The 13,343-nt window shown below is 48.5% G+C and overlaps 1 protein-coding gene across 4 annotated transcripts in view; it reads left to right on the forward strand.

Moving 5' to 3' along the window:
* The window catches only part of LOC140429465 (AP-3 complex subunit sigma-1), a 109,947-nt gene that overhangs the window by 37,421 nt on the left and 59,183 nt on the right, over positions 1-13,343 (forward strand). For all 4 annotated transcript variants that reach the window (XM_072516493.1, XM_072516491.1, XM_072516492.1 and 1 more), the window contains exons 2-3: positions 3,613-3,704; positions 4,238-4,349. In XM_072516493.1, the coding sequence (XP_072372594.1) occupies positions 3,613-3,704; positions 4,238-4,349 (204 nt within the window). The remainder of the gene's footprint in view (positions 1-3,612; positions 3,705-4,237; positions 4,350-13,343) is intronic.

A 13,343-nucleotide genomic window follows, 5' to 3' on the forward strand; every position in this document is an offset into this window, starting at 1 on the left:
TCCGTAACTGCTTAACTCTGACCTTGTCTTAGCTCATCTGCTGCTGAAACCTTCATTCATCCTTTTATTATCCCCAGACTTAATTATTCAAAAACACGCCTGGTCGACCTTCCATATTCCATCCTCTGTAAATTTGAGGTTATACAAAACTGCTGCCCATGTCCTTGCTTGTGACATGCTCTGTTGACCCATCAACTCTGTACTTGCTGACCTACATAGGTCCCAGTCAAGCAATGCCTCCATATTAAAGTTGTCATCCTTGTTTTCAAGTCTGAGTATGGCCTGGCCCCTCCCGATCTCTGCAAGAATAAAAAAAGCAGGTGAGGCAGCATCCGTGGAAAGAAATAGAGTTTACAAAATCACAAGTGTTATGGCTGTTATGGACCAGGGTTTAGAGAACCCCAAAGTGTATCATGGAGTTCACCTGACCCACAGCTTTTACTAGATTGTGGTATGGGGAGCACACGGCCCACTCTACAGGTGTGGTAGAGCAGAAATAGAAAAGTATTTTTTAAAGCAAAACAATGTTTATTCTATGAACTCATGTTAACCTTTTTAAAACATACAGTGAACATCTTAGCAACCATTAATTCAAATACAATCCCCAAGACTACAAAACTAAGTAATCCTTTAAGCTTTCCTTTTAACATCCATACGACTGAAAAAACAAACCCTTTAACAGAATCACATCAGGTTAAAGTCACTACTGAATATATTTATAATTCCGAATTCACCAAATGATCAAGAGATAGTCTTTTGATGGCAGAGAGAACAGCAGTAGACCTGCTTGGTCTGGCTTCAGCTCCAACACTGAAAACTAAACTAAAACAAACCCTGCAGTAAACAGCCTAAAACAAAAGTAAAAAGCTGACCGCCCAGCTCCACCCACACTCTGACATCACTGATAAACATCCATTTCTTAAAGGTACTCTCACATGACATGGCGCAGAAGGAGGCATTTGGTTATGGTGTCTGCACCGGCTCTCCAATGAGAGTTATGACTTGGTCCTGTATTTTTCCTCTACCGTTACACATTTTTTCTATACAAATAATCATCCAATGCCCTCTTGAATGCCTCTATTGAACTTGCCTCTCCACACTTTCAGGTAGTACATTCCAGACCCAAACTATTATAACTTGTCCTTAGTTAACACCTTTTCCAGCAGTGTCCAGAAACGAGGGTAGTTCTTTGTGTGCAAGGTTTCGGACCTGAATGTATCTAAATTTGTTCTCCATAAGCAATTCAGGTTTCCCATGTAATTCCTCCAGTTTTGCAAATCTTCCTTCAATAAATAGGTCCCTCACCCATTTTATCCCTTCCCTGAATATTGCATCTATCTTTCCTGGCAAAAAACAGATGATTCCTACAAATGGGACCAATGTCGACGTGTCCCTTAACCCGAAGTGCCGCCTCAATTGGTTCCATATTCTAAGCGAAGATACAACCACGGATTCCTAGTATATCTGCCCAGAAAGAATGGGAGTAGGGCTGTCACTAAGGCCCTCAGACTTGCCCCCACACAGGAGGCTGACTGTACCCGAACCCACTCTGATTCCTCTTCCCCTCCCCCCACCAATACCTCACCTCTCCACATTTGCCGCCAAGTAATAGGTCTGGAAGTGCGCCCCCCCCCCTCCCCTACCCCAACCACCATCACCCCACCACCACCTTCCACTCTCTTTGCAAAAGATCTTCTGAATCCTGGGAGTTTTACACGTCCACGCAATTACGAAATTAACCTGTCCAGTTTACAAAAGAATGCTTTTGGGAAGAATATTGGAAGGGTTTGGAAGACGAATAAGAACCTTGGTAGTACGTTCATCTTAACTGTCTGTATCCTTCCTGCCAGGGACAATGGCAGGAAATTCCACCTCTTCAGTTCCCCTTTCACTACCTCAACCAAACTAGACAAATTTTGCATTGTGTCCCAGTCAAGTGTTATTTGTGTGCCAAGTATCTAAATCTTGTCCTGGCCAGTTTGAATTTTAAAAGTCCCAGATTTGTACTCCTTCCCTGGGCATTAACCGGAAATGCCTCACTCTTCAACAAATTTAGCTTATATCCTGAAAACCTCCCAAATTTCCCTAACAGATCCATTATTTTGTCCATGGATTGCAGCAGGTTTGATACATATAATAGTAGGTCGTCGGCATAGATTGATATTCTGTGCTCTCTGTCTCCCCTAACAAAAATTTGCATATGTTCTGGGAGTTCTCAAAGCTGAGGGGTTTCTGGGCTGCAGTGTTTTGACACAATATCGGAGATAGTGGGGGTCAAGCTGGCACCGTGCTCTTTGGTGGCAATCTTTGGGGTTTCAGAATTACTGGAGCTGTTGGAGGGGAGGTGGGCTGACGTAGTAGCCTTCGCCTCACTGATGGCAAGGCGATGAATCCTATTAAGTTGAACGTCGGCGATGCCACCGGGAGATCTGGTCGAATTTTTGAAATTAAATATGCACTCTGGGTCGGAAGAAGGGTTCTTTGTGAGAAGAAATCTTTTTTAAAGAAATCTTTGTCGCCAGAGGGTAAGGGGAGAGGGGAGGTTTATGGGTGTGAGAGGAAAATAAGGGGTTGTTTTGGGGAGTGGGGGGAAAAAGGGGGACATTTTTTAAAAACTGTAACCTGTTGGAAGTTGATTACTTTTGTGAATGTAGCTGTGTTTCAAATACAATATATTTAAAACAAAATCTATGCACATATATACCCAGGTCTCTCTGCTCTTGTACCAGATGAAGAAGAATTGTATCCTGCATTTTAAGTTGTCTGTTCATGTTCTTCCTATCAAAATGCATCACCTCACACATTGAACTTCATCTGACACCTACCAACCCACTCCACAAACTTGTTTCTGTCCTTTGTAAGTTCTGAAGTGTCCTCCTCCCACTTTATGATGCTTCCAAGTTTCTTGTCATTGGCAAACCTTGAAATTGTCCCCTGCACCAAGATCGTATGATGATATACATCAGGAAAAGCAAGGGTCCCAAACTGCCCTCTGGGGAACTCCACTATAAACCTTACTCAAAAAATATCCAGTGACAATTACACACTGTCTCCTATTAGTTAGTGTCAAAAGAACAATAATATATCCTGAGCCAAGTAAAGGTGGTGTGCTGCAATAGGCTGGGCTGGCACAATTATAGATGCAGGCAAATATAAAGTAAGTTGGTTACCTGCCAACTTGTGCATCCTCCTCTCAATGTTTTCCTTAATGAGGCAATATTTCTCTCGAATAAGCATTTTCTTTTTCCATAGGCTTTCGGACTTAAATATTCCATGCAGCAGTGCACTGGTTCCTGCATCATTTTGTTGTGGATTCATATATCATTCTTTTAGCGTCATTCCCCCCCACCACACCATTCCCTTTTCCCTGAATAATATCCAACTAAAACTTTGGTGTTCATGCAGTGTTAAGTGGGGGGGACGGGGGACGGACAGACACTTTTTTGTGTTTGGTATTTGCTACTTTTTCTTTCTTTTGCTGTTCAGTGTTGTCCACTTTGAGCCTTGCAGCTCCAAGTGTCTGCATAAAAGATTTTATTTCAAAAGATGCATTATCCTTTTATGTCATGACAGATGCTTTTAAATAATAAATCATCCTGTTTTAATTTATAGAGTGAAGATACACAACAACAAATTATAAGGGAGACATTCCATTTGGTGTCAAAAAGAGATGAAAATGTCTGTAATTTCCTGGAAGGTGGCATGTAAGTAATGTGAATATTGTTTTGAAAAAGTCGTCTGAGCAAAAACACAGTTTGAGATAAACACTTCATGTGAACCAAAGGCACTGGTAAATTATATCTGTATAGAATATCATTGAAAATGGATACAGTATAACTGCTCACAGAAATTGAGAACCACGCTGCATATTGTGTTACATGATGTTATGCTCAGTACACCTGTTGAAGGTAACCTGATGCTACATATTGTTAAAGCCTTCCGAGTTCGGGGTGACGTTTTTTTCCAAGCCACAAGTTATGTTTACATTTTCTTATGCAAGTGGTAGGTGTGACACAGTTACTCTGTTAAGCAAGCAGCTTATCAAATCAAAAATTGACTTTCAGATCTACCTATCTAAAACGGGGGTTGTGTTTTGACAACAAATGACCTTTTTGGGACCATAGTGGAGATATTTTCAAAGTTCAAGTGCTATGCAGTTTTTGTTCGAAACATGATTTGATAAACGCTGTGCCTCCAAGTAATACATAACTTATATTCTATAATTTTCTTGTTTTAGGTTAATTGGAGGAGCAGATAATAAACTTATTTACAGACATTATGCAACATTGTATTTTGTCTTCTGTGTGGATTCTTCAGAGAGTGAACTGGGTATCCTGGACCTAATACAGGTTTGTGTGCACCTATCTCTATCAGCTTTGAGGTATCTGGTAAAGATCGTGGAGTTGATTATGAAGCACTTCAGCTATGGATGATATTCCCTTGTTGCTGATGCAAATGAGTAGAACTGCAGTAGTTGCCTGTTGAATATAATTAGACAAGTTTCTGTATCAAAACTGTAGGGCGCGATCTTCCTAAAAGGGAACAAAGTCCACATGCGAGCACATTTAGCCATGTGTTTCCTGGCACTCGCAGTGCAGAGAAACAGGTGGCTATTCAATGCTATTCGTGTTGAATAAGGGGCCTGAACCAGGAACATGCGGCCGAGGCCACACACAGCCCCGTTTTTTACAACAGGGAGCTCTGCTCACCGGAACTGGCCGTTGTATTGTAGCGAGAGATTGGGAGGCCATTTTTAAATGGCGTTCTAATCTCCGAGGCCTACAAATAAAATACCCAACCTCCCCCCAGCTCGAACGCAACCCCCCCCCCCCCCCCCAAACCCCCACAATAGGCAACCCCGGCCCAATTGTGCATGCTCAAAGTGCCAGCCTGGCGTTGCCAGGGTATACAGGTGGCACCACCCTGCCTAAAGGGTATGCAGCTGGGGGCCTCCGATTCCCTTGGAGACCCCCCACGAGTGTCGCTCTGCCTGGTCCTGTTTGTGGGGACCACTGCTGAACGGCGCTTGACCGAAGTCTCCGAGGCAATGGGATTGAATCACAAAACCTTAGGTACCTTGGAAATCTGCACATTAGAGTAAGGCTTACTGCCGCGCTCTAATGTGCAGATTTGCCAAAAAGTGATCATACCCATTGTGGGCGGGAATACCCTTGCAACCTCTCGCGAGATTGTGTTGACTCTCGCAAGGCATTGTGAGCCGGGTGGTTCCTGGGAGTGGGGTCTCCCAGCTTTCACCGGCCATGCTGTGCCGCAGCGAGATGCTTTTCTGGCGGAGCATGGCCGGAAGACCGCACTCGCAGTTTGTTTTGGACTGAAATTCTGGAGTGGCGACATTATTAATTCACTTAATAGATTGAGAAGTCTGTGTTTTGATGTTGGGCACAGTATCTGACTCCACTATTAATGCATACCATGAATAATAACACCAGGAGCTAAATACAAAAAAGGGAACCGTTTTCCAATCTTCAATCCAGAGGAAAATGTCTTTGCCGACCTACTTTGCAAGTGATTTTTCCCCTGGATTGGTACTTTGCAACTATTTTCATTGAATTCTTCCTTTTATTTTACAGATACCGTACCAGACACTTATTGTTCTGGGTTTAGTTACAGCATGAAATATTATTTATCCTGATTTCATACTTACTGCACATATAGAAAAGTACATGTGGCCAGTTCAGTGTTTTGGTTGCATTAAAGCATTGTGTGGTCCATGAAGACATTCCAGTTTGGCAGTAATAAACCCATTCCACAAGGTCAATTAGATCATTGTGAACTTTGAAATAAAATGATTCCCAGTGTTTTTGCCGTTTTATTGACTAGCTGATGATTATTGAATTTAATGATCTTTGGGTTGTTGTCAGCCTTGAGGTTTCTCTTATTCTGATGATCTTGGTTGGCAAAGATTGATTGGTTAATCATTGTATTTTGGGGGTTATAGAAAAGTACACAATGGTTAGTTGGTGTTGCAGCCAATGGACCGGTGTTAATCGGATACAGTTGATATATGTTATTGGTGAACACTTTTTCATTGCACAATATTGGATTGAAATGGCCTAAACTCTGATTTGTTCTTCAAGATGCTGATCGAGAAAACTAACTTGTACATGTTCCATGTAGTCTTCTTTCACACTATTCCCGTGAATTTGGTTTGCTTATTCTATATGAAGATTAAAATTCCCCATGATTACCATATTACCCAAAGTAACCTTGGGGAGGTAGCGCTGTGGATCCAGTGGATTGTATATACTACAGCCACAGTGCACCAGCAATCCAGTGTACATTGAATTCAAAACAACAGGAGAAGTATCAAGTGGAGTCCTCTATCCTGAATGCTGTCCATTTAAAGTATTGTTGCAACTGCGCTCATTTAAGCAAGTGGTGAGTGTTCAACCACACTTTAAACTTGGACGGGAGTTTATGGCTGTTAAGTTGAACCCCTTTGCAATATTATATAATTCTGTTATATTGCTCATGGCCCATAATGCCTCCATCTCCCCAGTTTTGGGCTATTGGTTAGGGCTTAGTCTGTCTCAGTTGGCATAGCAGTAGTGTCATACTACACAATGAAGGATGTCCTTGATATAAAGCTGAGAGATTGACATTGTAATTATTGTGAGATGGTCACTTCTACCTCCACCATTGTGCATAGTGCTATCTGCAACAGGGAGATTGTGAGGGTGAAATCCAATAGCTTACCTCCTGTTGGTTCACTCATCAGTTTGTATAAACCTAACCTGACAGATATACCCTTCAGGATGCTAGTAGCTCAGTTAATGGTGATCTAACTTGAGGACATTGAAGTCCTCCATTTAGAGTAAATTCTCTGCCTTTGCTTCCCTCAAGAGTTTCTTCAAAATCATGTTAAATATGAAGGTGTACTGAGTCATCGGTTGACGGGACTTCCGGTTGCGGCTATGCTGAGCTAAGTCGCACGTACGGCAGCTGCCGCCAGAAACTGACTTTTGGGCTCTTTTGAGGGGCCCCAGTGGCATTTGTTCGACGGTTCCCAGTGTGGGAAGGTGACAGTACGATTTCCCTGGCACTGTATGGATTGGACCAGGAGTGGAGCGGTGAAAAAAGTAATTCTGGTGCAGCAAAAAGTGCGAGGGAGGAAAGCCAAGATGGCGGCGGGTGGAGACCAGGCAGCGTGGGCGCAGTGGGTGCAAGAGCAGCAGGAGTTTCTCAAGCGCTGCTTCACGGAATTGAAAGCAGAGCTGCTGGAGCCAATGAAGGCTTCGATCGATAAGCTGGTCGAGACCCAGAAGGCCCAAGGGGCGGTGATCCGGGAGGTGCGGCAGAAGGCCTCCCGAGAATGAGGACGAGATATTGGGCCTGGCGGTGAAGGTGGAAGCGCACGAGGCGCTGCATAAGAAATGGCAGGAGAAGTTCGAGGACATGGAGAATCAGTCGAGGAGGAAGAATCTGCTGATTCTGGGTCTCCCGGAGGGAGTGGAGGGGTCGGATGCTGGAGCATATGTGGTCACGATGCTGAACACGTTGATGGGCGCGGGTGCCTTGCCGAGGCCCCAGGAGCTGGATGGGGCTCACCGAGTCCTGGCGAGGAGGCCCAAGTCTAACGAGCCGCCGCGGGCGGTATTGGTGCAGTTTCACCGCTTGGTGGACAGGGAGTGTGTCCTAAGATGCGCAAAAAAAGAGCGGAGCAGCAGGTGGGAGAATGCAGAGGTCCGTATATACCAGGACTGGAGCGCGGAGGTGGCCAAGAAGAGGGCTGGGTACAATCGGGCTAAGGCGGTTCTGCATCGGAACGGGGTGAAATTCGGGATGCTGCAGCCAGCGCGACTTTGGGTCACGTTTAAGGACCGGCGCCATTACTTTGAGACGCCGGAGGAGGCGTGGACCTTTATTCAGGCCGAAAGGTTGGACACGGTCTGAGGGGTGGTCGCGGGGGGCTACTGTGGTTACTGTGCTTTGGGGGATGTTGGGGAATGTTCTGTTCTGTTCTATATTTTTTCCTTGGGTGCTGAGTGGGGTAGGGTGAATTGGTTCGAAGGGGGGGGGGGGTTTGTGAGAGTGTGGGCGTCGGTGTTTGGAAGGACGGGGCCCCGTTGGGGGGAGGGGAGATGGGAGGCCCGAGGTGGGGGAGCTGGGATTAGGCCGCAAAAGGGAGATGAGCCAGAGAGGGAGGGGCCGGTCTGATGGAAAGCGCGGGCTTTTTCCCACGCTAGGGAAAGAAGGGGGCAGGACCGGGGGGGTGGGGAAGGGCGGTGTTGGAGAGGAGCGCCCGCTGATGGACAGGAGGGGGGTGGGGGGAGAGACTACCACACTGGGGGGGGTCGATGGAGTGGCCGGGGTCAGCAGGAGTCAGCTGACTTACGGGTGTGCTATGGGGGGAGCAACGCAGCTAGGTGGAGACCTAGCTGGGGAGGGGGGGGGGGGGGGAACTGGGTTGCTGCTGCATTGGCCAAAGGTGAGCTGGAGCTCGGAGAGAGAGTTGGGGCGGGGGCCTACCGCTGGGGGGAATGGAGAGTGCGGGAGGCGCGGGCGCGTGGCTGGCCTAGAAAAGGGGATGGCTGATCGGCAGGGGGGAGGAGAGGAGGGAGGAGAAGCCCCCTGATCCGGCTGATAACTTGGAATGTGAAAGGCTTGAACGGGCCGGTCAAGAGGGCCCGTGTGTTTGTGCACCTGAAGGGTCTGAAGGTAGATGTGGTTATGCTCCAGGAGACGCATTTGAGGGTGGCAGATCAGGTTAGGCTGAGAAGGGGGTGGGCAGGGCAGGTTTTCCACTCGTGGTTGGACGCAAAGAATCGAGGGGTGCCAATTTTGGTGGAGAAACGGGTGTCGTTTGAGGCGCTGAACATCGTGGCAGACAATGGAGGTAGGTATGTGATGGTGAGTGGTAAGCTGCAGGGGGTGCGGGTGGTATTAGTGAATGTATATGCCCCGAATTGGGACGATGCCGGATTTATGCGGCGCATGTTGGGCCGGACTCCGGACCTGGAGGCAGGGAGCTTGATAATGAGGGGGGACTTCAACATGGTACTAGATCCAGCATTGGACCGCTCCAGGTCCAGGACAGGTAAGAGGCCAGCGGCGGCCAAGGTGCTGAGGGGGTTTATGGACCAGATGGGAGGATTGGCCCCATGGAGGTTTGTCAGGCCGGGGGCCAGGAAATTTTCTTTATTTCCCACGTCCATGAAGCCGACTCCCGGATAGACTTCTTCGTTATGAGCAGGGCACTAATTCCGAGGGTGGAGGGCCCGGAGTATTCGGCCATAGCCATCTCAGACCAAGTCCCGCATTGGGTGGAGCTGGAGCTAAGGGAGGAGAGGGAACAGCGCCCGCTGTGGCGCTTGGATGTGGGCTTGCTGGCATATGAGGAGGTGAGCGGGTGGATCCGGGGGTGTATTGAAAGCTATCTAGAGACTAACGATAATGGGGAGGTGCAGGTGGGGGTGGTCTGGGAGGCGCTGAAGGTGGTGATTAGGGGAGAACTAATCTCCACTAGGGCCCACAAGGAGAAGAAGGAGAGGAGAGCGAGGGAGAGATTGGTGGGGCAGATTTTAAGGGTGGATAGGAGGTATGCAGAGGTCCCCGAGGAGGGACTACTCAAGAAGCGATGAAGCCTCCAGGCCGAGTTCGACCTGTTGACCGCCAAGAAGGCAGAGGTGCAGTGGAGGAAAGCGCAAGGGGCGGTGTATGAGTACGGGGAGAAGGCTAGCCGGATGTTGGCATACCAGCTTTGGAAGCGGGAGGCAGCGAGGGAGATTGGGGGAGTTAGGGATAAAGGGGGGAAACACGGTGCGGTGTGCGGTGGGAATAAATGTGGTATTTAGAGACTTTTATGAGGGGCTGAATAGGTCTGAGCCCCCCGACGGAGGAGGGGAGGATGCGTCGATTTTTGGATCGATTGAGGTTCCCGAGGGTGGAGGAGGAGCAGGTGGCTGGGCTTGGGGCTGGGCTGGAGGAGCTGACTTAAGGGGCTGGGGAGTATGCAGGCGGGGAAGGCACAGGGGCCAGATGGGTTCCCGGTGGAATTTTACCGGAAGTACATGGACCAGCTGGGCCCTCTATTAGTGAGGACTTTCAATGAGGCGACGATGCCCGACGATGTCCAGGGCGCTGACCTTGAAGCGGGACAAGGACCCATTACAGTGTGGGTCGTATAGGCCAATCTCTCTCCTCAACGTGGACGCGAAGCTGTTTGCGAAGGTGTTGGGTACCAGAATTGAGGACCGTGTCCCGGGGGTGATTCACGAGGACCAGACGGGTTTTGTCAAGGGAAGGCTGCTGATTCCCAATGTGCGGAGGCTCCTTAACGTAATCATGATGCCTACAGTGGAGGGGGATGTGGAGATGGTGGCGGCGATGGACGCGGAGAAGGCCTTCGATAGGGTGGAGTGGGGGTACCTTTGGGAAGTGTTGAGGAGGTTTGGGTTCGGGGAGGGGTTCATTAGTTGGGTTAGGCTACTTTACGAAGCCCTGGTGGCGAGTGTGGCCACGAATCGTAGGAGGTCGGAATACTTTTGGCTGTACCGGGGGACGAGACAGGGGTGCCCCCTATCCTCCTTGCTATTTGCATTGGCAATTGAGCCTTTGGCTATGGCTCTAAGGGAGTCCAGGAACTGGAGGGGGCTGGTCCGGGGGGTGGGGGGGGGGGGGGGTGGGGGGGGGTGGGGGGAGGAACGCCGGGTTTCGTTGTATGCCGATGACCTGTTACTGTATGTGGCGGACCCAGTGGGGGGGATGCCGGAGGTGATGCGGATCCTCGGAGTTTGGGGACTTTTCCGGGTTTAAGCTCAATGTTGGGAACAGTGAGCTCTTCGTGGTACACCCAGGGGACCAGGGAAGGGGGATAGACGAGCTTCCACTGAAGAAGGCGGAAAGGAGTTTTCGGTATCTGGGGATCCAGGTGGCCAGGAGCTGGGGGGCCCTACACAAGCTCAACTTGACGAGGCTGGTGGAGCAGATGGAGGAGGAGTTTAAAAGATGCAATACGCTGCCACTCTCCTTGGCGGGTAGGGTACAGTCGGTGAAGATGACGGTGCTCCCGAGGTTCCTTTTTATATTCCAGTGCCTCCCCATCCTGATCCCTAAGGCTGTTTTTAAGCGGGTCAGTAGGAGCATCATGGGATTTGTGTGGGCGAAAAAGACCACGAGGGTGAGAAGGGTGTTTCTGGAGCGGAGTAGGGACAGAGGAGGGTTAGCGTTACCTAATCTGTGTGGGTATTACTGGCCTGCCAATGTGGCGATGATACGCAAGTGGGTAATGGAGGGAGAGGGGGCGGTGTGGAAGAGGCTGGAGATGGCGTCCTGTGTGGGCACGAGTCTGGGAGCACTAGTGACAGCATTGCTGCCGCTCCCGCCGACTAGGTACACCACGGGTACGGTGGTGGCGGCGACTTTGAAAATTTGGGAGCAGTGGAGGCACCACAGGGGTGAGGTAGAGGCTTCGGTTTGGTCCCCGATCCGGGAGAACCATCGGTTCATCCCGGGGAGAATGGATGGAGGGTTCCTGAGCTGGCACAGGGCAGGAATTAGGATGGGGGACCTGTTTTTAGATGGGAGGTTTGCGAGCCTTGGGGCGCTGGAGGAAAAATTTGGGCTTCCCCCCCGGAAATGCCTTCAAGTACATGCTGGTAAGGGCGTTTGTAAGACGGCAGGTGAGGGAGTGCTGCTTCCACCACTCAGGATCCAGGATAGGGTACTCTCGGGGATGTGGGTTGGAGAGGGCAGGGTCTCGGCGATCTACCAGGAGATGCAGGAGGAGGAGGAGACCTCGGTGGAGGAGCTAAAGGGTAAATGGGAGGAGGAGCTTGGGGAGGAGATAGACGAGGGTACGTGGGCGGACGCCTTGGGTAGGGTTAATTCTTCCTCCTCTTGCACCAGGCTTAGCCTGATACAATTTAAGGTTCTTCGCAGAGCGCATATGACAGGGGCGAGGCTGAGCAGGTTCTTTGGGGTGGAAGACAGGTGTGGGAGGTGCTCGGGGAGCCCAGCAAATCATACCCATATGTTCTGGGTGTGCCCGGCGCTGGATGGGTTCATGAGGGGTATTGCGAGGACGATGTCGAAGGTGGTGAACACCTAGGTTAAACCGAGCTGGGGGTTAGCACTATTTGGGGTATCGGACGAGCCGGGAATGCAGGAGGCGAAAGAGGCCGGTATTCTGGCCTTTGCGTCCCTGGTAGCCCGGCGGAGGATTCTGCTACAGTGGAAGGATGCGAGGCCCCCGAGCGTGGAAGCCTGGATCAGCGACATGGCAGGGTTCATTAAATTGGAGAGGGTAAAATTTGCCTTGAGAGGGTCTGTGCAAGTGTTCTTCAGGCGGTGGAACCCGTTCCTAGACTTTCTAGCGGGGCGTTAGGAGGTGGTCAGCAGCTGCAGCAACCCAGAGGAGGGGGGGTGTACTTTGTGTTTTCTACTGTGTTTATTATTGCTTTGTATATTGGGGGAATTTGTGATGTAGTTGTAAGATGTTTATTTATGTGTTCTTTGTTTTTCTTTTTTCTGTAAGGGGGAGGGGTTTGTTGAAAATATGTAAAAATTTGAATAAAAATATTTCCTGAAAAAAAGAGTCATCGGTTGACAGACGTTGGGTAATCAACAGAAAAGGGCTTTCTTCAGCCTTGTTTGATTTGAGGCCTTGTGATTTCATGGATACAAAGTCAATCTGGAAACTGACCAGGGCTACTTACAACGCTTGTGGGTTTATATGTTGGTGGAGCAAGACACACCCAGGGATGGTGATGGAGGAGTATGAAATTTTGACCAATGCACATGATGAATCTGAGAGTACAACAATATCAGATTGCTGTTTCACTGTTCTGTCAAACTATTCTGCTAACTTGGACACTAGCCCTCAAATGTTAGTGTGAGGAGACTGCTGTATTTTGACTTAATGCCAATGTTTCATCTTGATATTCTGTTTGGGTATTGCTGATATATCCATCTGTGTTTTCCTTTTTTTGAAATTTTCTAATGATTGACATGCAAGCACACACATAGCATTTGATTGGATAGGGTCAAAACATGTAGGGCTAGTAGTCTCCATGAGAGTGCAGGAAATTCTGTTTATTTTTTCTCATATAAGACCGTGTTTTGAGTTTAATTAAATTAAATTTCACAAGTTTACTTGGCAGATTTGAATCAACATCCTAGAAGCAATCCTACAGGAATTTTGGATTATAGTTGCTGCGCACAAACAACTGATGTTCATGTGTGCTTTTTTTCTTAAAGATGCTTTATATTTCGCCTGTATCTTCATGTGCCATACACTATTCCACAAATCAGAGGGTGATTCCCAATATATTCATAATTTGGCAAAAAGTTCTCATGAAAAAGCTTCCACAAGTGCAAAGCAA

Source organism: Scyliorhinus torazame, chromosome 9 (assembly GCF_047496885.1).
Source record: "Scyliorhinus torazame isolate Kashiwa2021f chromosome 9, sScyTor2.1, whole genome shotgun sequence".
Classification (NCBI taxonomy): domain Eukaryota; kingdom Metazoa; phylum Chordata; class Chondrichthyes; order Carcharhiniformes; family Scyliorhinidae; genus Scyliorhinus; species Scyliorhinus torazame.